The following is a 23,040-nucleotide window of genomic DNA, read 5'->3' as shown; positions in this document are numbered from 1 at the left end:
TGAGTTCACATAAGACACATGTATTGTTTAGTATTATCATCTTTAACCTGTAGCATTCTCCTTATTTTAAAATTTTGCACTGTCCCCTCTGTTGAAAATATATTCTTCTCCACCCGCTCATACTCCATCTTCTTTAACAAAAAAAACTTTTGCCTCGTCTTTTTGAGACTCTACCTCAATAGCAGCTCTTCTGTCATTCTTTCTTGGATTCCCATCAACAGCACTGCCCTCCTTTGGGTGTGTGTGTGTGTGCGTGTGTGTGTGTGTGTGTGTGTGTGCGTGCAGCCCCTGACACGTGCAGCAGACATCCTGTTATATGATTCTCCATAGAATCTCTCTTAAAGTGAGCAGCTCTGTCCTTGTCTCCCCACTTGCAGTGGTTTGAAGGCAGCCCTTCTAAAATTGAGGTGTTGAAACTGAGAGGTAGATTCTTTAAGAAGGGCTTGGGTCATGAAAATCTTAACCCCTTGAATGGCTTTGAGGCCGTTAGTAAGAGGCTTCTCCTGGTGCGGTGTTCTCTCGCCCCTCTGCCTTCTGCCATGCGGGGACAGCCTTTTTCTCCTCTAGAGGATGTATCCTTCAACAGACAGCTGTACCTGCTGGCACTGTGACCTTGAACTTCCCAGCTCCCAGAAATGTGAGAATATTAACTTCTGTTTATACAAATTATCCAGTCTTGAGTATTTTGTCACATCAGCACAGACTAAGGCACACCTTTACCCTCAATCCATTGGTACCTGACATGTAGGAACTATTCTAAAAACATGTATAGAGATTCAGAAAATGTTAGTATGGTGCTTGAAATTGAAAAGTAGTATTCTAATGTATTATAACAATCAGTGTTTGTTATAAGCTTCCTCAAATGTAGGAAAAGCATTCAGTTGCTTCCCGTTGAGCTGGGGTTTTGTTGTTGTTGTTTTGGGTTTTTTTGCAGATGTTAGATGCAAGATTAAAAGTTCCTTCCTTGAAGTGAAACCTAAAACTTTGCTTCTGTGTCTAATAGTGTCAAACTAAAGCTCAAGATAGCATGATAGTGTCATGTTGACTGTGAACGGGAGCTGTTTCATGCCCTCAGAGCCTTCCTAGCTCCTTCAGCAGACTGCTGAGGGGTGGGGAGTCGTTGACAGCCCAGCCGGGTCTACCATCCTTGGGCTAGAACTAAAATGTGACATTTTGTGTTTTCTGCTGAGACAATAATGAGAAGTGGGAAAAGAAAGATAAGAGCAATAGGGGAGAGAGGCAGAAAGCAGTTAGAGAACTTGATAGGCAGATAAGAGGAAGAAGTATGGTTTTGTAAAAAGACTGTGTGCATTCTCATGCAACAAAATCATTGAAATCTCTGAAAAGGCAAAATATTATAGAGTTCTTGTTACTGTGGCTAGTTATGCATTTCACTATAAAATGATGTTTTTAGTGATGCTTTATTTTCAGGCAGTGAGCTTTGGCTTGAGAAATTTTAAGTGTCATACATTCGGTTCTACTACGATAAATTGACTTGATGTGAACCTTAAAAATGAACGAATTGATACATTTCTAATGAATTCATCTTTCATCTTCATTTTTCTATACCGGAATCTCTTAGCAGATAGGTTAGGAAAGCTCTGACATTTGCCAGAAAATAATTCCAGGTAATCACTGATTTGGGAAACCTTGAATGAAACAGGCCCTGCGAAGAGAAAAGAAGGTACCTTCTTTTTCTGTGTTTGCTTAGGGACTGGGAAATCTGTCTTTGAGCCACTTTTCTGGACCAGGCTCTGTGCTTGGCACACTGGCAATACCACCATGAACAAACATCTGCCCTTAGTGAAGAGCTTCAGGCAGTGCTCGCTTCCCCCGCCCCTCTGCCTTCCGCCGTGTGAAGCCCTTGTTGGAGGTTCAGAGTCCATTGGGAGCTTAGGAGAGCATGCAGCAGGAGCACCAAGCTGCCTGAGATTAAGGGTGGTCCCCTGTGGGTAACTGCGTGTAACTGGGCACAAAAACAATCAACTATCCACACAGAGAGATGTGGAACAAGAGAGCATTCTAGACAGATTACAGAATGGCGTAGTGTGCCCAAATAGATGAATGAGATTCTTAACAAGAAAAGAAAGGTATTCTACCATTTTTTAGGAAACTGATCATAGAGAATGAGAGTGACGCTAGAAGCTGTGTTTGGCCATAAGGACAAAACTTGGAGATTAGCCTGGGAAGTCTATCTCCAGCATTGTGATGGCTACTTAGAGTCTTTCCTTTAAAATAAGGATACTGACACATTTAGGTATGGGCTTTGTTCTTTACTTAGAATGTCCCCTGGTGTATTTGTATATTAACTAGAGATGAAATGGCTACCTGTAGAGAATATTGAAAGAAAATAATGATTTTTATGTTGGAAGGAAGAAATCTGTATCAAACTAGCTCCAAGGCATTTCTTCATTCTCAAAAATTCTATTATCCCATGATTATTTTTGGTCTTTTCAATGAACACAATACAATGTATAATCCCGTTGTAATTCATTTCCCAATGACAGTGGCTTTTCCTTATGTTGCCTCAGGATCACAGGAACTTCTAAACCACTTCGGTTCATGAAGTGTGCTATTCCCGGATTTCTTTTAACCTTAATTTCTTTTAACATCACACATTAGTGGTCTCATTGGCTTGCATCTGCAACATTTCACCCGCAAACCAGGATGTTCTGTGCTCATCAGCATGTGTGAATCAGTACCTCTGCAGGAATGAAATGCAGGCCCTGGGTCTTGTCTGCTTGTGGGTTGCTGTGGGTGTGAAGCTGAGGGTTTGTCCTTGGTATAGGATCTGGTAGATACGATGCAGTGTGGCGTGTTTCCAGGGAGGCTGCATCCTGACACGGACTTTTCAAAATCTCTCACACTTCTACTGAGACGTTTCTGCTTGGAAAGCAGAGTCCCTGACCTCTTTCTGAGATCAGTTCTATTATTGTTGTTGTTTTGTTGTTGTTGTTGTTGTTGTTGTTGTTATTATTATTATTATTATTATTATTGGAGGCAGAGGGACAGAGAGAGCTTGGATCTGCTCATTCACTCCTGGCCTGGCCAAAGTTAGGAGCCAGAACTTAAGTTCAGGTCTACCAGGTGGATGACAGGAACCTAACTCCTTGAGCTGTCGGTGCTGCCTCCCACACGCCGCACCAGCATGAAGTTGGAATCGGGAGCCAGAGCTGGAAGCTGTTTTCAGACACACAGAGATGTGATGTGCACAGAGTACCCACCAAGCCAAATGCCCATCCCTAATGTTTTAAAAACACTTCAGAAAGTTCACAAACACAGGAAAGAATTAAGCAAGAAGTTTATTTTGGCATAAGATTTTTGGGAAGAGGTGGTATTGTGGCATGGATTAAGTCAGTGCAGCGATACCAGTATCCCACATGACCACTGGTTCAAGTCCCAGCTGCTCCAGAGCCAAACCAGCTCCCTGCTGATGTGCCTGGGAAAGCAGCAGAAGAAGGCCCAGGTACTCGGTCCCCTGCACCCATGTGTGAGTCTCAGGTGGCACTCTTTTCTGATTTTGGCTTGGCCTGCCTCTGGCTGCTGCAGCCACGTGGGGAGTGAACCAATGCTGGTAGGATTAACCTAGGATCTACCTGTGACTGTGGAACTGCCTTTCAAGTAAATATATAGATGTTCAAAATATTAGTGTTTGAAATTCGTGCATTTTTTTCGTAATGTACCTTTTCTAGGAACTCCTTTAGATACCACATAGGCATGGATTTAAAATTTTTTTAGACCTAAACTTTTAATTCCATTTCCACAACCTTTCGAAGTGCACTTACTCATCTTTGAGTGACTGCACATAAGTGTTGTTTTTCAATTTCAACTGCTTGTTGATGGGGAAGGATATGCAAGGTAATTTCATTGTAAGGAGGAACACACACACAGCTTGCACAGTTAACAAGCAAACCAGATAGAGAAAAGTGTGAGTATACAAGCCATGAACTATTTTGAGGTCCTAGACGATGACAAAGAAAGTGCATTTTCTAAAGAGAATTTGCTCTTTCGTTCCTGTTAGCTTCAGAGCAGGCCCTGCCCTTTCCTGATACATAAATATTGATTTCCCTAATCTTCAAAACCATTATCCCAGGATGCTCCATGGGTCAGAATTATAAAACTACTTAATGAAATGTGTTTAGCACGTTGAGTGTTGATATCCATAATGCCTTATTTATAATGAAGCATGTGCATTTAAGCACATCCCTAATTCAAGGCAGCAGTATTTGGTGCATAGCATTTGAAATCCATGCATACAAGGAATCTTCCAAATGTTGGTGGAAATTTGAGTTCCGGCAAAACTGTGAGTGGATTTCAAAATGTTGTGAACCAAAATAAACCTTTTAATTCCATTTTACAAGAACTCTGTGAAGTACCTCATAGGTCAGGAATGTAGGTCATTAGGCCCCATGAAGACAGAGAATGGGCTGCTCAATCCAATACTGCTGCTGGTAGAGAGAAACTCAAACTTCCTCTCCTACACTTGAAGGCTGCAGCCCAGTCTGTGTAGGGGACGGCGCAGTTGCTTGCTGACTAACGTCCATCAGGGAAACAGAAGTTCCAGCGTTGCCTTTCTTTCGGTAGGCTCCTTGCAGGCCACGATGTGTGTCTGCTCTCTGAACAGGAAGAGACTGCACTGTTTTCCTGGACAGCAGCAATTATTTCTGTCGTTCAGCCTCGGGAACGACACTTGGGATCACCATTTCTCAGGCATTTTTCTGCTCCAAGAGGAAAGTAGCCCATGTTCTCTCTCGTGCACACTCCGTTACAGAAATTGTTCTCACTTGAGTTTAACTCCATTTTCAGTGCCATGTTTATAAATAAGGACGTTTTCTTTGTCCCTAACAGTCAATGTATTTGTCATCAGATGTCAAAAAGCACTATTTCTGGGTCCGGCAGCATGGCCTAGCGGCTTAAATCCCTGCCCTGAATGCGCCAGGATCCCATATGGGCGCTGGTTCTAATCCCGGCAGCTCCGCTTCCCATCCAGCTCCCTGCTTGTGGCCTGGGAAAGCAGTCGAGGACGGCCCAATGCTTTAGGGTCCTGCGCCCGCATGGGAGACCTGGAGGAGGTTCCTGGCTCCTGGCTTCGGATTGGCACAGCACTGGCCGTTGCGCTCACTTGGGGAGTGAATCAATGGACGGGAGATCTTCCTCTCTATCTCTCCTCCTCTCTGTATAGCTGACTTTGTAATAAAAATAAATAAATCTTTTTTTTAAAAAAATCACTATTTATTGCATATCTTTCTGTAGAAATGGTGGGAAAATAGTCTTAAAAAGAGTTTGAGGATGATTAGGTTTTTAAAAAAGAGAGTGATTTTCAGTTTCACAATTTGTCCCTGATTTTCTACAGGGGTTTCAAAGGAATCTGATGACCAGAAATCCCTCTCCCATGGGTAGATCACAGGGCTGTGTGTTACCCCAGGGGATGCAGAGAGAGTGATTACAAAGTGCCTTGACATGCAGTAGCAGGACCCTGACATGCTGTGGATGGCTTAGCCATTCGTGTCTCTCTGGATGATTGAATACAATCTGTTCCTTCCCATCTCCCAGCAATGAACATGAAATGTCAGTCAGTTTTCAAGTCTTTGGGGTTCCTTGGAAACATTCACCACCATTTAAGTGCAGGTAAATGAGTATGAGACACCACTGCATTCTCCATTGATGGGTCACCTCTTCGGTTTAGAGTCAGCTATATATATGTTTGCTCACATGATGACACATTCCATGTCATTTTTGGTGGGGACAGGACTGAGGTTAGAGGATAAAGCTTTTCGCCTCCCTGATCTGTCATGGGGTCATGATGAAGAAGGGTTTTAGTTGTGTGTCTTTTACCAAGTCCAGACTGTAATTTTACTCTCCTGCCTTCCAAATCTGTTTTGAGCATTTCTTTTATAAATAACAGGCTTTCTGTTTTAGGTGCACTTCTGTTCATTCTTCCCTATTCATTCATTTTCCTAAAAGATGATTTTTAGGCTGCTCTACCTTATAGGGAGGCAGGAAAGACAAGCAAAGTCCTCATCCTTCTGGGCTTACTCATTAATGGGGAAAGAAATATCAAATCAGTGAATATGTTCTATGCTATAGGCTGGGCTGAGGCACTGAGGGAACTGGAGTAGGGCAAGGAGAGCTGGTGGTGATGCCTTTCTGCAGGACATATATCTTTTATATATATATATATATATATTTTATTAATTATTTTGCATTATGTGACAGTTTCATAGGCTCTGGGAATCCCCCCACCCCTCCCCCTTCCCTACCCCCTGGTGGATTCCTCCACCTTGATGCAGTATTACAGTTCAAATTCAATCAAGATTCTTTCCTTGCAAACATATACTAAGCATGGAGTCCAGCTACTTATTGTCCAGATGGGTTGAACAGTTTCTTGGGGAGACCATTTCTGGTCCAAAGTTAGAGCTGGTAGAATATCATCACAGTCAATTAAGAGTCCCAATATAACATCAACAGCAATTTGCAATATTATGGTATTGACATGGTTTTGAGTAGCCAGTATGTTAAAAAAAAAAAAAAAAAAGCAAGTCCTAACCACAACCTATGATTAGCTCATTGACATCTCAATTTTAGTTTATATACAGGACCGGGCCGGCTGCTATATGCCTTTAAATGGCTATAGGGTACCATTCAGCTGTCTCGTGTCTATTTCATTTTAGTATTTAGCCATTTGTTGTGTTGAAGTATAATTTGTTGATTTTGGGATAATCCCAAAATCTGCCAAGGACATATATCTTTGAAGTGTCCACAATGGACACCAACCCCTTTCACACCCTATTTTTATCCAAGGGTGGACTACCCAGCGTAGGTATCATTCTGCCTTCCCTCTTGTAGTCTGTGCTGTCTCCACACCTGTTCACCTCCGCCATGTGCTGTTCATATTAAGGCTGTTGAGCCCACCCAAGGCTAGAGTCCAAAGCCATCCGTGTATTCCATAATAACCAGCAAAGTTCATCAAGAAAGAGTGGTTGAATTGTGTGAATGTGTTTGTTATACTTGCCTTCCATTACAAAGATAATTACCATACTCCTTCACTTAAAATTTATGCCATAATCTACATTTCCCAGCCATTGTGCCCATATGTGGAAAATAATGGGCACTGCTGGTGCCAAGAGCACAGCCCTGGCGTGAGAGGACTCCCGTCCACATCTCCAGCAACGCACAAGACAGTCCCTAAAGTCAACATTTGTTTGGTTTGAGATACCAACCGTGTCTAAGTTGGTCTGGGTCAACATTTAACAAAAACGCAGGATCCGCATCACTGGTGATCCATACATGAGTTTAGGACAAACTTTTGTAAAATGTTTAGTATTATAAATATAAATGTATGTGAAAATATTCAAATATAAAATATGGATTTATTTTAAAGTAAGTTCTTAACATATGAACTGTAATCACAAAGGCACTTTTTGCATATGATAAAATAAATAATGTATTTTATTTCAAGATTGCCATACAAATACAAACTTAATAATGTTACAAATGGCCTTCAAAGCATAATAGAGTGTGATCAAGGTTTAGCAAACATTGATTTGGATCAGGGATCAGAAAATGATTTTGTACAGCCTGGAGAGTGAAGGTTTTAGGTGCTTTTATACCTACTGCAAAAGAAGGTGTGACACTAAGTAACAGGTGAGCCACTGTGCCAGCCCAACCATGCAGAACCCCATGTTTAAGATGATGCCTTAAAGCTAGATCCCCAGGTGTGTCCAGGTCATGACATGTAAAACAGTCTTACCCTGTAAGAAGCAAAATAGTGAGCAGCGCAATGGCTCAGCTAGCTAATCTTCCACCTGTTAGTGCCAGCAAAATTCCTATCTAGCTCTCCATTTATGGCCTGTGAAAGCAGCAAAGAATGGGTCAAAGCCTGCACCCATCTTGGAGGCCTGTAAGAAGCTCCTGGCTCCTGGCTTCAGACGGTTTCAGCCATTTGGGGATTGAACCAGCAGATGGAAGATCTTTCTCTCTCCTTCTCTGTAAACCTGCCTGTAAATCTTGAAGAAGGAGAAGAAGTAGTAAAATAGTGACTTAAGTAATGGTGCCCATTTTTTTTTTTTTGACATGTTGACAAGCTGTGGTATTTCCTCTATCTTGCGTAGGAACAGTTTGGTTTAGTCAAAGCACATAATCTTAAAAGTTCGGTGTTTGGATACAGAGTGGCTTCGTATTCCAACCCTGCCTTTTACCTGTGTCTTCATAAATCTATAAATTATCCTCTCTGTTTCCTCCTTTATATAGTGGTGATCATTTCATGACATCTTAGGTGCTGTGCAAAGGCTAAGGGATACTGTGTACATCGCTAAACTGGGCAGCACATTCAGTGAAACAGTCTGCATTTTTCACTCGCCTTTTCTTCTCTCCTTGCTTCCTGTCCATATTTGATGAGGATGCCCTTTCTGCCATTATCCAAGCCATTGATAAAGTTCCCAACCAAGTCCAGGGCCTCCACACTTGCACTGCTAACCTCCCTGAGGTTAGAGAACAATCCTTCCATCAGTGCCTTTAAGTAGGCTATGTCAGCTGTGCATACATGCAAGTCCATAGGGGTCATTCTGTCCACTTACCTTCCATTCCACTAAGACGGTGAACAACTCATGTGTATTCCCTTTGTATCAGGCACAACACTTGGTATTACATACAAGCACCAGTAAGACATACTCACTGCCTGCAAGGAGCCTGCAGTAACAGAGGGGACATACTAAGCAAACAGATGTTCAAGATTTTTCCAACCGAGGACTCTCCTGTGAATTCGGATGAGGTGCTGTTGGAAAGAGGCATTAAGAGATAAGTAGGAATAAATGAAGTGAAGGTAGGATTGGAGCATGTTCCAGGCCAAGGGCATTGAGTAGCCACAGGTGACCAAGGGGCAAATTATTTTAAGACAGAGGAGGAGAGAATGAGGCTGGGTTAACAATTTGGGCTAAATTGTGTTGGGTATAGAACATGGTGCAAGGTTTTTAATTCCTATGCTTGGAAGTTGATAGTTTACACTTTTTTTACAGTGAGAACTTTTACTTAGAAAATTCTCCCACATGGCAACTCTATTATATAAGACACCTGTTACCACTGTGGACATTTGGCACAGTGACTAAACACCCACATCTCATATTCTAGTGCCTTGATTTGAGTCCCTGTTACACTTTCTATTCCAGTTTCCTATTAATGCACACCCGGGGAGGCTGCAAGTGATGGTTCAAGTTCTTGGCTCCTTGCTACCGATGTGAGAGATCTGGATTGAATTCTGGGCTCTTGGCTTCAGCCTAACTCAGTCCCCACTAGAGTGGGCATTTAGTGAATGGGTTAGTGGATTGGCACCCTCTCTCTCCCTCTCTCTCTCTCCCTCCCTCCCTCCCCCTGCTTTCTCTCCTTCTCTGCCTTTCTAATAAAGTTAAAATAAATATGACAACACTATGGGACACAGTTATTCTGTAAGACATTGCCTTCTTGCTCGCCAGCAGCAGCAGCAAGGACAAAGGCCATGCACTAATTCATGTCTTTCCCTTGGAAAGAACAGCCAGCAAAGCTCATCCAGCACTAATTGAACTTCCCATTGGGTCACTCTGTTACCACTGGCTTTTTGAACCTTCAGAGTTCTAGCCAGTGAGATGACCATACCTGAGCACTGGAAAGCTGGTCTGACTGCAGCGAGAAACAGACCGACACTAATCAGGTTTTGAAGCCGCTTGGCAGATCAGACCTAAATAAAGCAAGTCCTATTCTTGCCAAAGACTCATTTTCCTTGTGTCAAGAAGGCAGCCAGTGACAGAACCTGGCCCAGCTCTGCGTCACAGCTTCTTGAGTGCGGGCCCTGTGACGGTGACCTCCCCAGCCTGCGGCTGCACTGCCTCCTGTCCTCTGTTGTCCTCTGTTGTCCTATCCTCCTCTCGAACTCTCCAGTCACAAAAGGATGGGTTTACCTCTCCTTATCTCTCCTGGTGCCTAGTTGGCAATAGATGATTTCAAAGCTTTTGTTGGTGGGTTCCTTCAGCTTCCTGAAACGCTTTTTTAACTGTTAGGAAAGTCAGGCATTCTAGCACATTCTGGATTTGGGCTTCTGGTACCGTCTCTAGTGTCTTCTACAGGCAGTTTCCTGTCCCTGTGACTGGACTGGTCCCAAGTTCCCAAGGTTGGGAGCACAACCTTGTGCCAGATTCAATTCTGTGCTTAAAGGTCTCACATCTCCTGTGTATTGTTGAAGAAGGAGAAAAATTCATCTCTCATTTATCCCAGTAGTATATGCGTCTCCTGTCTTCCTCTACCCAGTATTTCTCCCTTTGCTACCTTCTGAAGTCAGTTTGGAGTCTTATGTCTTAACGAGCCCATGCTTCCTGGTTTCCAGCCTTTCCCCTTGAAAGCTGTGCTCACCAGAATTGTCATCTGTTTTTCATGTCTGGCCTCGAGCTGTCGCGTGCTCACTTCTGAGCCTGTATAGAAACTATTGCTAAGTACACTATAGTGGGGCACAGAGAAGGCAGGGGGCTGGGATGAAACACAAGCCATGAATTTGTATTTTTGCTGCTTCTAGGCCTAGCTCCCTCAGTGTCCCAAGTGAAATCCAAGTGTGTCTGGAACATGATAACTATCCTGGCTTGATGGAAGGGCCACCTGCAGGGTGTGGCAGACAGGCCACCATTCAGAACGTCACAAGAAAAGTTAGTCCAAAAAGCTCATACAAATTGGAATTAAAAGACAGTGAACTTGGTGGAAAATGTGTGAAATTCCATGCATCTTCATATGCTTTTGGAAGGTCTATAATATATCACCCTGCTTCTCCTGCCCCATTGCCATTCGTATGAAACTGGCTGTGAGTGTCTAACCAGATGCTACAGCCTTATAAAGACGTGATTGAATCCTGCCCAGCAGTTGAAGGTTTGGAATTTGTTTTTTAATTCAGTTGCGTTTGTTGCCTTGAATATTCTAGCTCTGAATGTGTTAGCTGGGTTTTCATTTCTGTCACTTGAAAAGTTTTATGAGAAATACAAAGAGAAAAATAGTGTCTTGCAAACAACAGAATGAAGAAAGTCAATTGAATTTAAATTAGACAGGGCTGTAATTTCAAGCATAATTGGAAGCTTCAAAGGAGACTCGTGCATTCTTATGTCATAAGTTTAATATCTTTTGGAGGAAATATTCAACTGGAAAACCCCACACTGATGGAGCTCATACACCGTTTCCATCGCTTTTCAGTAATAAAATATGTTGGATTTCCTGTGCTTAAAATTTTTTTAAATGAAGGTTATGGATTCCACTTCCAGTTAATCAGAAGAATTATAAACCTGACCCTGAGTTCTGCCAGCAGAGTCTCATTATTCCTGCTAGACCCCATTGACAGATTGTTAAAAAAATATAATTCCAAATCTCAATAGGGCCGTCAAATAGACTCTACTAAGAAAATAACAGTTTGTCCCTATTTTTAATGATATACATTTCCTAACTTTCCAGTGATGAACATATATGGCTGTTTTGTTCTTTCTTTTCTGCTTTTTTTAAAGATTTATTTATTTTATGACAAAGTCAGATATACAGAGAGGAGGAGAGACAGAGAGAAAGATCTTCCGTCCGATGATTCACTCCCCAAGTGAGTGCAATGGCTGGTGCTGCGCCAATCCGGAGCCAGAAGACAGGAGCTCTTCCGGGTCTCCCACGCAGGTCCTCAACTGCTTTCCCAGGCCACAAGCAGGGAGCCGGATGGGAAGTGGAACCGGCACCATATGGGATCCCGGGGCGTTCAAGGCAAGGACTTTAGCTGCTAGGCCACCGTGCTGGGCCCTCTTTCTTTTCTTCTTCTTTCTTTCTTTTTTTTTTTTTTTTTTTTTTTAGTTAAAAAATATATTTTGGGAGCTAACCTGGCAGCACAGCAGGTTATACTGCCACTTGCCACAGCAGCATGTCGTATGGTGTCTATCAGACTCTCAGCTGTTCCTCTTCCCACCCAGTTGCTTGGCAAAGCATGTGGGAAAGCAGCAGAAGAAAGCCCTAGGGCCCGGCATGATAGCATAGTGGTTAAAGTCCTCGACTTGCACGCCCCGGGATCCCATATGGGTGCCAGTTCTAATCCCGGCAGCTCCACTTCCCATCCGGCTCCCTGCCTGTGGCCTGGGAAAGCAGTCGAGGACGGCCCAAACCTTTGGGACCCTGCACCTGAGTGGAAGACCCGGAAGAGGCTCCTGGCTCCTGGCTCCGGATTGGCTCAGCTCTAGCTGTTGCGGCCACTTGGGGAGTGAATCATCGGACAGAAGATCTTCCTCTCTGTCTCTCCACCTCTCTGTATATCTGACTTTGCAATAATAATAAATAAATCCTAAAAAAAAAAAAAAAAGAAATACACATTAAAAAAAAAAGAAAGAAAACCCTAGTGCGTGGGCCCCTGCCCCCCATATGGAAGTCCTGGGTGGAGGCTGTGGTGAATCCTGGTCTTTGGCTTGACCTGGCCTCATTTAGGGACCATTTAGGGAGTGAGCCAGTAACTAGATCTGTCTCTCCTTTCTTTCTTGTATCTCTATCTTTTTGATAAAATAAATAAATCTTTTTAACAAGCAAAGAAAACTTTCTATGAAAAGCCAGCCAAACATTACCTGGGCCTCCTTGCTGAGAGCTGGCATTATCCGTGGGCGAGAGCTTTCTCTTGGTCACCCTGGCGCGTCCAGGGAATCTGCATCCGCACACTACCTGCTGTCCTCATCAGCATCTCCAGCCTTGACCTCCACACGCAGGTTCCACCTCTCACCTGGATAGCTTGTGAAAACCAGAACATCACTTGCTACTGCCCAGTCGTGAATATAGCTTCCCTCTGAGGCAGGTGTTGCAAATGAACCTTCCTCGGCTCCTTGCAGAAACTCGTCTTTGCCATAAATGTGTCTGGAATGAGTTTCTCATGTTCCTAATTTTTATTTATTTTTTAGTTGTGGTGAGTGCCTGGATCATGAAATTTATCACTTTTACCATTGTAATGTGTACAAGTCAGCAGTGTTACATAATAGTCACCGCAGCCCTTCCATAAGGTGCTAGAATTTCTTAAGTCTTAGTTGGGGAGGTGCGCCAACATCGGGAAGCCACTACGCTAAAATGATGGGCTGTCAAGTGAGAAGTGGGACTTCACATTGCCCTAGAACAGCTTTGTCTCTTGGCCTGAACAAATGAATTCTAAGACAGTTCCAGCGCCTTGAAGTACATTTCCTTTTTCCTCCCTGTCTTTCAACAGCTCCGAGCAGCGGGTCCCCTGTTCCACGACCTACCATAGCTCTGGTTTGCACTCTGCTGACGGTGTCACGAAAGCAGGACCCATGGGCCTTCCGGAAATAAGACAAGTGCCAACTGTGGTGATTGAATGTGATGACAATAAAGAAAATGTGCCTCATGAGTCCGACTATGAAGACTCGTCTTGCCTATACACGAGAGAGGATGAGGAAGAGGAGGAGGATGAAGATGATGACAGCTCATTGTATACCAGTACGTGAACCCAGACTTGTCATAGAAGAGGCCAGCATGGCATTGAGGAGAGAGAGCTCACCCCGCTGCCCAACCATATGGGTTCCAGTCCTGGATCTGGTATTTCCTGGTAGAGGGTCATAGGGAAACAGGTGACCCACTTGGGGCCTCGGTTTTTTTGCCAGTAAAACAAGAGGGTGAATGGTCTGTAAATGCCCTCCTGGCTTTACAGCTGGCTGCACCTGTCTGCCCCCTCTCATCTCTTGGCATGGTTTTTCCTTTGTTGTTTCCTTTGGGAGAGGAACGAGTGCTTAGAAATCTGTCCTAACTTAGAAAAAAAAAAGTCCAGAAATGCTAACCACTGGGGCAGGCGTGTGGCCTGGCAGTTAACACATTGGTTAAGATCTCTATATCCCAACATCTCTATATGTTTCATTTGTAAGCATATCTGTAGATGGAGTGGATATAGATTTCTTATTTAAGACCTTTAATAAATATGCTAAGAGCCAAGAGAAGAGATAAAGAAAGCAAAGTTTAAAATCCATCATGCTGGTCTGGGTGCCTTTGCTCAACAGGGAATTCCTTTTTTCTAGCACTGGCCCATATGGGCACCAGTTCATGTCCTGGCCGGCTGCTCCACTTGCCAGTCAGCTCCTTGTTTATGGCTTGGGAAGTCAGTGGAGAATAGCTTGAGTAGTTAAGACCCTATACCCATGCGGAGACCTAGAAGAAGCTCCTGGCTCCTATCTTCAGATCAGATCAGCTCTTGCTATTGCAGCCATTTGGGGAGTGAACCAGTAGATAGAAGATAGATCAATCTCTCCCTCTCATTTTCTCTGTAAATCTGCCATTGCAATAAGAATAAATATTTTTAAAAGCTACCATGCTTGCTATGAATAGATTTTAGTGATACGAGTAAAGCCTGATACTTGGCCAGCTTTTTCAATGGTAACTTAGGAAGTTAGCCATAGTGATGGTATTCAGTGTGCCTGACAGCATACCTAGACCCTGCTGTCTGCATCTTACAGCCAACGTGTAGCACAGATCCAAAATGGAGGCAGCTGGCACAGAGCTGCACTTCTGCTAAGGAGCAGTGCTGGCACTTGATTCCAACTACAAGGGATTCAAAGCCCCTGCTCCAGAACCAGGGGAGGAGGAGAGGAAACTTCTACTCAATAAAAGTCAGAGGAACCCCACAGCAGCTGCTCGCTGGTACCTGCTGCTTGCTGCCTAGTTAGTGGGCTGTAGATAGCCAGCTAGAGGTGAGACCTGGTAAGAGCTCTGGTGAGCCAGGCAGTGATCAGAGTTTGGTTGAGGGGGAACCTGTACGTTGCTGGATGCTCAACAGCACGCCTGGCCTCTACTTACCAGATACATGTAGCTACCTACTCTCTGGAACCTACAGACAGGCAGAGCTTCCCATGGCTGGTTCACTCCCCGAGTGACTGGGGCGGGGCTGGGGCCAAAGCCAGGAGCTGGCAACTCAATCCAGCTCTCCTACATTGGTGGCAGGAACCCCAGTTCCTTGAGCCATCACTGTTGCCTGTGCCCCTAGCATCCCCACACCCCTGTCACCCAGGGTGCTCAATAGCAGGAAGCTAGAGTCCGGAACCAAAACTGGACCCTGAGTGGAGCTACTCCGAAGTGAAACGTGGCATCTGAACTGGTGTCTTGACTTCTAGGCTCAGCGCTGCTCTACCATCCTAGTTATCGCAACCACAGAGGCCTCTAGGTATGCTGAAACTCATGTTAAAAAGAAGAAGCAATCCCAGCATATTGCCTATTGCCTTCACAGCCACCCCCCTCAGACTCCCTCTGTCCACTCCAGCTCTGGCAGAGCTTTTATCCCCATCCTTGGAAATACCGCTCCCTTTCCACTTAGTATTGGCAGGTGCAGAGCCCCCTCCACCTGCTGCCTGCTGGAGTTCCGCGTGTCCTTCATCTTCTGCAGGGCTCCTCCAGGCTAAGAGGAGGCCTGTGTCCTCTCACCTCCTGTCCTCTGCAGCCAGTCCTACCCTCCTTTGTGATGTTGCCCGCATATGGGGAGTCTCAGAGAGCAGAGAGCCAGTCACAGGCTCCCTATGGATGCCCACAGGTCCCACACAGTGCTAGGTGTAGAGAGCAGGCTGATGGCAGGAGATCTGAGAATGGAGACTTTAATCACTCTCAGGTGTTAAGTCCTTTATGTCTTTCTTCCTGCCTTATACCTGATGGCCCAAGGTTGGTCTTTTGGGAGCATAGGTAGATATGTATCAGCATTCATTGATTCATTTCTGCTTCCTGCAGGCTCCCTGGCCATGAAGGTCTGCAGGAAGGACTCCTTAGCCATCAAACTCAGCAACAGGCCCTCCAAGCGAGAGCTAGAAGAAAAGAATATCCTTCCCCGACAGACCGATGAGGAGAGGCTGGAGCTAAGGCAACAGATCGGCACCAAGCTCACCCGGTAAGTTGGCAGTGCCTTCTGCCCACCTTGCTGCTTAGAGCCTGACTCTACAGCCCTGAACGGGATTCCGTCTGCATCCCGGCTCAGCCCTTGGTGTTCCTGGTCCCAAGTGGATGGTGTCATTCCATTTTGTCTCCACATTGAAACCTGTAGTTCTTTTTCATTCATCCAAATGTTGGACATTTCATGTGCTTTGGGGTTCAGGCCGAAACCAAGGGACAGGTTTCCAGAAACAAGAGCTGCCTTCACTCTATAAGATCAGGCCATGTTGAGGTCTTAAAGCACGTGGACTATGGTTAGACTGAGGAAGAAACAATCCAATAACCGCATTCTCCATTATACTGTCAAACTGTTGGTAATGACATCTCATGGCTATTAGACTCTTCTCGAGTGACCATCCTTGGTGTACATGTGTTCCTGCCATTGCTGTAGCTTTCACGGCCAGTGCCCATTTGCAATGCCAGTGTAACAGATGGTTCTACCTGATATGCCTCAGCTCTAGTCTCTCTGATCTGTTATTCCTTCCTACAACTCTACCAAGTAGTCATCCTCTCCCCATTGAACAAATGAAAAAGTGGTACATACAGGGGTTGGGTAAGCATGGGTGTCATCCAACTGCAGGTAGCCATCTTCCCCCCCAGCCGATTCACTTGACTACGTAAGGGCGTCTCTGTTGCCAGGCTCACTTGACTTTCCCCAATGATGTTGCTGTGGTTCTGTGAAGTGATCTTCCCTGGTGGACGGTTTGGCCTCGTACCCTGTAGTTTACGGAGTCCCAGGATGAGAATGTCTAGCCACCTGCAATACCCATAGGCATTCATTTCATGAAGATGCACAGATCTGGTCTTCCAGATCTCTCCTATTACCTCAGTGCTGGGTACTCAGAACTCTAGAGTCTGGCCCATCTTTGGCAGCAATGCCTATCCATTGGTCTTCTCTTCCTTTTTGTCTCTCTTAGCCTAGCAAGCTTTAAATTCCTCTTAGCATGACAGGCATTAAAGCACTAGGAGACAATGATCTTGGCTTATCATCCAGGTCTCCTCCCACAAGCTGCATATATCCATACTTCCGCTCTAGGGTGAGGAGTTACCAGTCTAGGCAGCTTCCTGCCCCCGGCATTGTCAAGTTTACATATAATGTCAGTAATATACTCTGGAGGTGATGAAAAAAAGAGAGGTAGCAGATCCTTTTGACCCTAGCCCCTCAGCCCACCTCCAAAACATGGATGTCTTTTACTGTAATTCTTTCCCCTCGCTTCCCATTTCCCTACCTTTGCTGCAGAGCAGACAGAGCCCTACGTATGTAAGGGGCAGATGACAGACATCTCTGTGGGTATGCACAACGTGCCAGCACATTTGGTTTCTGCCAGCAGCATTTTGGGTGGAAAGGGAGAAAGATAGAAAACAAAGGTGTGAGGCCGGCCACTTGTTTCTTCACCCTGAGGCCGTTCCACGTGGCGGTGACTGACAAGCTGGAGACGGGCATCATTATTCCTAAAGCCTCTACTCCACAGAGCCAGCCCCGCTCCCACCTTGCATGTCTCAGCCCGTGTCTACACACCTCCACCACGACCAACTGCAGTAAACCCCGCTGGGAAAGAGCCGTTGTTCCAGCTCTATGCACCAGAACAGCTTTGCGTTCTGACTGTGTCTTGCCCAGGTGCTGATGACTGCATGCCTTGAAGGTTTCCCACGGTATGTGTCATTCCCAGCCGCATTTCATTATGGCAGCTAGGAAGAGAGAACAGAGAAGGCCGCACTGGGCACATTTAAGCCACGGAGTTGAGCTCTCTCCTTGCCCCAATTCCCTGCCATCTTTACTGACTTCTAACTAGGGAGCTTCTTTCCTTGGGATAAGGCTCCTGGCAACTCCACAAGGACTGTGTCTAAAGCAGGGGGTGCCAGCCATGTTTTGTAGGGTTGTGCAAAGTTTAGCAAATGAGGGATTTTTTTTTTTTTTTGCCAAGTCTGTATCTTCAGGTCATCTTTGAGTTAGCACAGCCATTGGCTCAGGCCCCAGAATTGCAAGGACTGTTCCATTGAGGGGAGCCCAGCTCTATGCTTCATCCACTCTTTCATCCTGGAGTTACAACAGAATGAAAAGGGAGCTGGGAGAGGCAGAAGGGGATTAAGGTAGAGACACAGCTACTCAGGAGGCAGCGTCTCCAACTCCAGCTCTAGTTCTGGCATGTTCTGTGTGCTCATGGCACCTGCTGTGCCTGAACATCATAAAGTGAAGGGATTAAGCTAGGTTAACTGATCACTACACATGCCTTATGACCAGCAACAGTGGCTCTAAGGATGGAGAAATTTGTTGTGGAGTTTGCACTTCTGAAGCTATGAGACTGCGGCATTCTGTAGCTCTGAGACAGCTGTAGTGTGCTGGAAACCTTAAGCTCTTTGAAAAAGTGTGCAGACAAGTCCACCGACCTCATGGAGTAAAAAAGATAGAAAAACACAATTTGAGCAGGACATTTTTAATAGCATCAGAAAAAGAAGTGTGCACAGCCCTCCAAGAGTAATCCCGAAAGGGGGACAAGGAGTGTGAGACAGAAACACTAAGTAAAATGTTGTCAGTTTCTGCAGAAATACTCAGCATCACAGAGAATTGCTACATGCAAACAGCAAAAGTGATTGCTATTCCAGAAGCATTTGTTCATGGAGGCTGCAGGAGTCTCAGTCAACATGTCATGTGGATTTTCTCGCTGGCAATGACTATTTCAGTCAGCTACCATTGGACGAAGTGTAGACTGTGTACGTTGGAGACTTGAGCGGGAACAGCAGGGTGTGTATTGCTTCTGCTGCTTATGTGTTCAGACCCTGAACAAGAGGTGGACAAGACTATCCCCCAGCAACTGAGATGGGAATAGTGGAGCTTCTATTAAAATGTGTTCTACATTATTCTTTTTAATTTGGTTATCAATGGGCATGGAATGCCAGTGCATTAGTGGGAGCACATGCCCAAATTATTGATGCAATTCTCAAAATGATTAGAGCCAACTGATCTGAGCGTCATTTCTCAGCCTACATGAGCACCACCTTGCATTTCCAGTGACCTCCCATTAGTAGAGATTCAAACAACCCCTTGCAGACTTGTTCTGCCTTCTGAGTCCAGCCTGAACCCCGAGAAGCCCTCAGCCTAACTTCTAGCTCCTTCATTTGCCAAACATTTTATTTCCCCAAGAATGATGTCCAATCCATGTGGCTCTCTATTTATTTGAAATCTGGTTTAAGACATCCTCTCTTTGAGGCCAGCATTCTGAGCATTAGACATGAAGCTTGTGCTTCTCCAGGTTTGTCATTCTGATCCCTGGTAGGACACCCTCTTGGTGAGCCAGGTGACCATGCCTTCCGACTCAACACTTCTCAACATGGGGCACTGATTGATTGATGAAATGAAGCTGTCCCTGCCCCAAGCTCAGAGGTAGACCTTAGGACAACTGGAAGTGTGGTTGAGAAATAATGCTTTATTTGTGGAACCCCAAAGGAAAGCAAATTATTCTTCAAGTCACCATGACGTAAAGATTTGCTTAAAGGCAAGGGACTAGGGCTCTGAAATTGGTCACACAGCAGCTGGTGCTCTGTGGGCCTTCCCAGAGGAACAACCAGGTTTTCACACTCCGCCAAGTGATCCACAAGCCAACTGTCTGTGTCTGCATTCCCCTTCCTGGGTCTTCTTCATGCCCTCTATGTTGTTGGGACCATACAGGGGCAGGGAAGAAAACGACAGTGGAAGGTGCCTCCCAGTATCTGTAGGATTGTGTGGAACCTGAATTAAGCTCAGGAGTGCGTGAGGATTTGGATGAACTGCCTGTCTTCATCCTTAAACTTACACACTCCTCAGCAATGATCTATCAGCACCTTCTGTGCAGGTAGCAGGGTTAGTCGGGCTTTTCTCAAACTTGTCCTCAGCTGGAACAGTAGGAGCAGTTCGTCAAGGATTGGAAACAACCCTCTTTGGAAGCTTCTAGAAGGTAGCTGCTTGTTTCACAAAGGGAGCTTCTCCTTGTGCTGGCATGTCCCTGGACTTGGCAGTGGGGATTCAAGCTACTTGCCTATGCTTCTACCTCTTGGTCACAGGAAGACTGCTTTCATTTAGATTACTGTGTATGTTAATTTCCTAGGGTTGCCAGCACAAAGTGGCTAAGCTGAGGTGCCTAAAAATAGAATTCTTTTCTACAATTTACTTTTTGATCATTTTGGTGAGGGTAGCAAGAGAGAGGGAAATCTCCCATCCATTGGCTTAGTCCCACAATACCACAACAGCCAGGGCTAGGCCAGGTCAAAAGCCAAAAGCTTGGAATCTGTGTGGGTGGCAGCGACCCAAGGGACCTTGAAGTACCACCTGCTGTCTCCAAGTATACGTTGTCAGGAAACTGGAATTGGAAGCAGAGCTGGGATTCAAATCCAGGTATGGGATGTAAGTGTCGCCAAAGGAGCCCCCCAAACATAAATCCATTGAGGTGACAAGTCTGAGATCAAGATGTCAGGCAGTTGGCTCCTTCTGAGGGCTGTGCAGGTGATTGCATTCCATATGTCTCTCCTGCCTTCCAGTTACAGGCAGTCCTCGGCAATGCTCTGCATATATTCGCATCTCTCTGACGTCTGCCTTCTTTTCCGTGTGGCATCCTCCAAAGTGTGTGGCTGCTCGTTTAAACACTAGGTGTGTTAAGTTAGAGCCCATCCTAATGATTCTATTTTAACGTGCCCACACCTCACCTCCAATGAAAGCCCTGTTACCCACTGGGAAGGGCCTGTGGGTTAGGATTTCAATGTGGAAATTTGGAGGACACAGAATTCAAGCTATCCGTGTAGGGAATCAAAGAGGAACAGAGCTGAAAAAAGGACCCGCCACGACCTCAGGCACATGCACGGAGACTGTTGGGAGCAGGGAGCATTGGGACTTGAAGCCATAGGAAAAACTCCTGCCTCATGGAAAGGGACCCGCGATTATTCCTTCAGCTTCAACTCCCTGTTGTTTTACAGACGTGATAGACCAGTTCTGTCCACTCTTCTGAAGAAATGTGGGACTTTGTAAATGAGAATTGCAGTATCGTCAAACATTGTCAGACTAGGACACATGGTTTCGGTGTGTCGGTGCCCCTGGTTCCTCCGTGAAATTTTAAAGTGGCTTCTAAAATATCCCCTTGGAATTGTACCCAGTCACTGTCATCATCATCTTCTTCATCATTGCGATCATCCTCTTGGCTGTGGCATTCCTGTCGAATGGGACAACTAGTATAGTCAGCTGTTCATTCCTATAGCGAAATACCTGAGGCAAGCTACTTTATAAGGAAACTGGGTTTATGTCGGATCACAATCCTGAGGTATAAAGTCCAATGGTACAGGCTCCTGCAAGGGCCTCCCTTGGCTGTATCCTGTCGTGGTATCTCCCTGTATCTACGTGGTCTCTCTCCCTCTCATTGATGAAGCCTCAGGACTCAGTCATGGTGGCTACACGTTAATGTCCTCACCTGATCTGATCACTTTCCGAAGCCCCCCCCACACACACCAGAGGCAAATCAAATTTCTCCCCTTTTAGTGTCTGACTTTGGGGTTTCAACACCTACATGAATTCAGGTGGACAAATTAAGAAAAATGGCCCCTATATCTGCTCACATCCAGACCCAGAAAACATAGGCGGAAATGGCTTGGTCTGGGGAACTTTCTTGCGTGGAGTTAGACACCGCCTGTCAAACAAAGTAGATCCTGACCACCAAGCTGAAACTCCATGATCAGAACCCATCAAGTCAGAGGGGATGGCACTGGAAGGCAGTATGGAGTCCTGCAGTGTTTGCTTAACAAGCGGGTGGACCCTGTGGCTCAGATGCCTTCCAATCTTTTGACCCATCTCATTAGTTCACTATACAATATGCAAAATCCTTTTTGAAAATCCCTCCTAGGGACCAGCGTTAGGAGCCCCATTTTGAATTCCCACTGCTTGCTTCTGACTCAGCTTCGTGCTGGAGCAGCTGGAAAAGCAGTGGAAAATGACCCAAGTACTCTGGCCCCTGCCACCTACAAAGGAGTTCCTGGCACAACCCCAGCCACTGTAAGCCATTAGGAGACTCAGCCAGTGGATGAAACATCTCTGTCTCTTTCTCTCTGTTTCTGTAACTTTGCCTTTCAAGCAAAATAAATAGATCTTCACAAATAAGCCCTCCAGAAAGGCTAACATCCTTAGAAAAGTATTCAGGTAAGCCAAGGCTGTACACTGTCTAATTGGCAATTAAACCAAATTTGGGTGGCTTAGTGTTTTAGTGACAAGTGGAAATGCTGTCCTGATAGGATTGGCATGGGGCCCAGAGCAATAGCCTAGCTGAAAGTTCTCACCTTGCATGCACTGAAATCCCATATGGTCACCGGTTCTAGTCCCAGAGGCTCCGCATCCCATCCAGCTCCCTCCTTGGGCCTAGGAAAGCAGTGGAGGACGGTCCAAAGCCTAGGGAGCCTGCACCCATGTGGGAGACCTGAAAGAGGGTCTTGGCTCCTGGCTTTGGATCGGTTCAGCTCCAGTCGTTGCAGCTGCTTGGGGAGTGAATCATTGGATGGAAGATCTGCCTCTCTGTCTCTCCTCTCTGTATATCTGACTTTCCAATAAAAATAAATCTTAAAAAAAAAGATTGGCATGAAGCCTATTGGGAGGAACTAGAATAAAGCTTCGAAACCACTGAGCTCTGGGTCACCGTATGAACCCCACTGTGAACCTCCCTAAGCCCAGCAGGGACTCTGGCAACCTCCCACCTCTCAGCCCAGTCTGCAGCTGTGTAAGACTGAACTCCTGACTTCCTGTTGGCAGGATGGAATCCTCGGACCTTAACTTTGGGTGTGCACACCTGTGTATCCGCCTGGGTGGGAGTGTGTGGCAGGAGTTAAAAAACAATGCAGCATCTTTGAGCCCTTCCTGTGGCCCACACTGTGACCAGTAGCCTGCCTGCCTTCCTCTGCATTCCTCACTGATACAGTAGACCACAGGGTATCTGACCCAATGGGAGCAGAATCGAACTCTGTTTAAAACTTGTGGAGGTTTCAGAGGCAAATGTGGCCATCCTTGGGGGATGACAGGTATTTTCTTTCAAATGTCATAGCTTTTTAAAAAAAAAAAGATTTATTTTATTTTTATTACGAAGTCAGATATACAGAGAGGAGGAGAGACAG

The 23,040-nt window shown here is 45.4% G+C and overlaps 1 protein-coding gene across 5 annotated transcripts in view; it reads left to right on the top strand.

Annotated features, from left to right (window-relative positions):
- PHACTR1 (phosphatase and actin regulator 1) overlaps positions 1-23,040 on the top strand; it is a 307,729-nt gene that overhangs the window by 247,197 nt on the left and 37,492 nt on the right. For all 5 annotated transcript variants that reach the window (XM_058668686.1, XM_058668694.1, XM_058668674.1 and 2 more), the window contains 2 exons: positions 13,214-13,461; positions 15,727-15,883. In XM_058668686.1, coding sequence (XP_058524669.1) covers positions 13,214-13,461; positions 15,727-15,883 — 405 coding nt within the window. The remainder of the gene's footprint in view (positions 1-13,213; positions 13,462-15,726; positions 15,884-23,040) is intronic.

The sequence above is a fragment of the Ochotona princeps genome, chromosome 1, assembly GCF_030435755.1.
Source record: "Ochotona princeps isolate mOchPri1 chromosome 1, mOchPri1.hap1, whole genome shotgun sequence".
In the NCBI taxonomy this organism is placed as follows: Eukaryota; Metazoa; Chordata; class Mammalia; order Lagomorpha; family Ochotonidae; genus Ochotona; species Ochotona princeps.
This window is presented reverse-complemented; position numbering and strand designations above follow the sequence as displayed.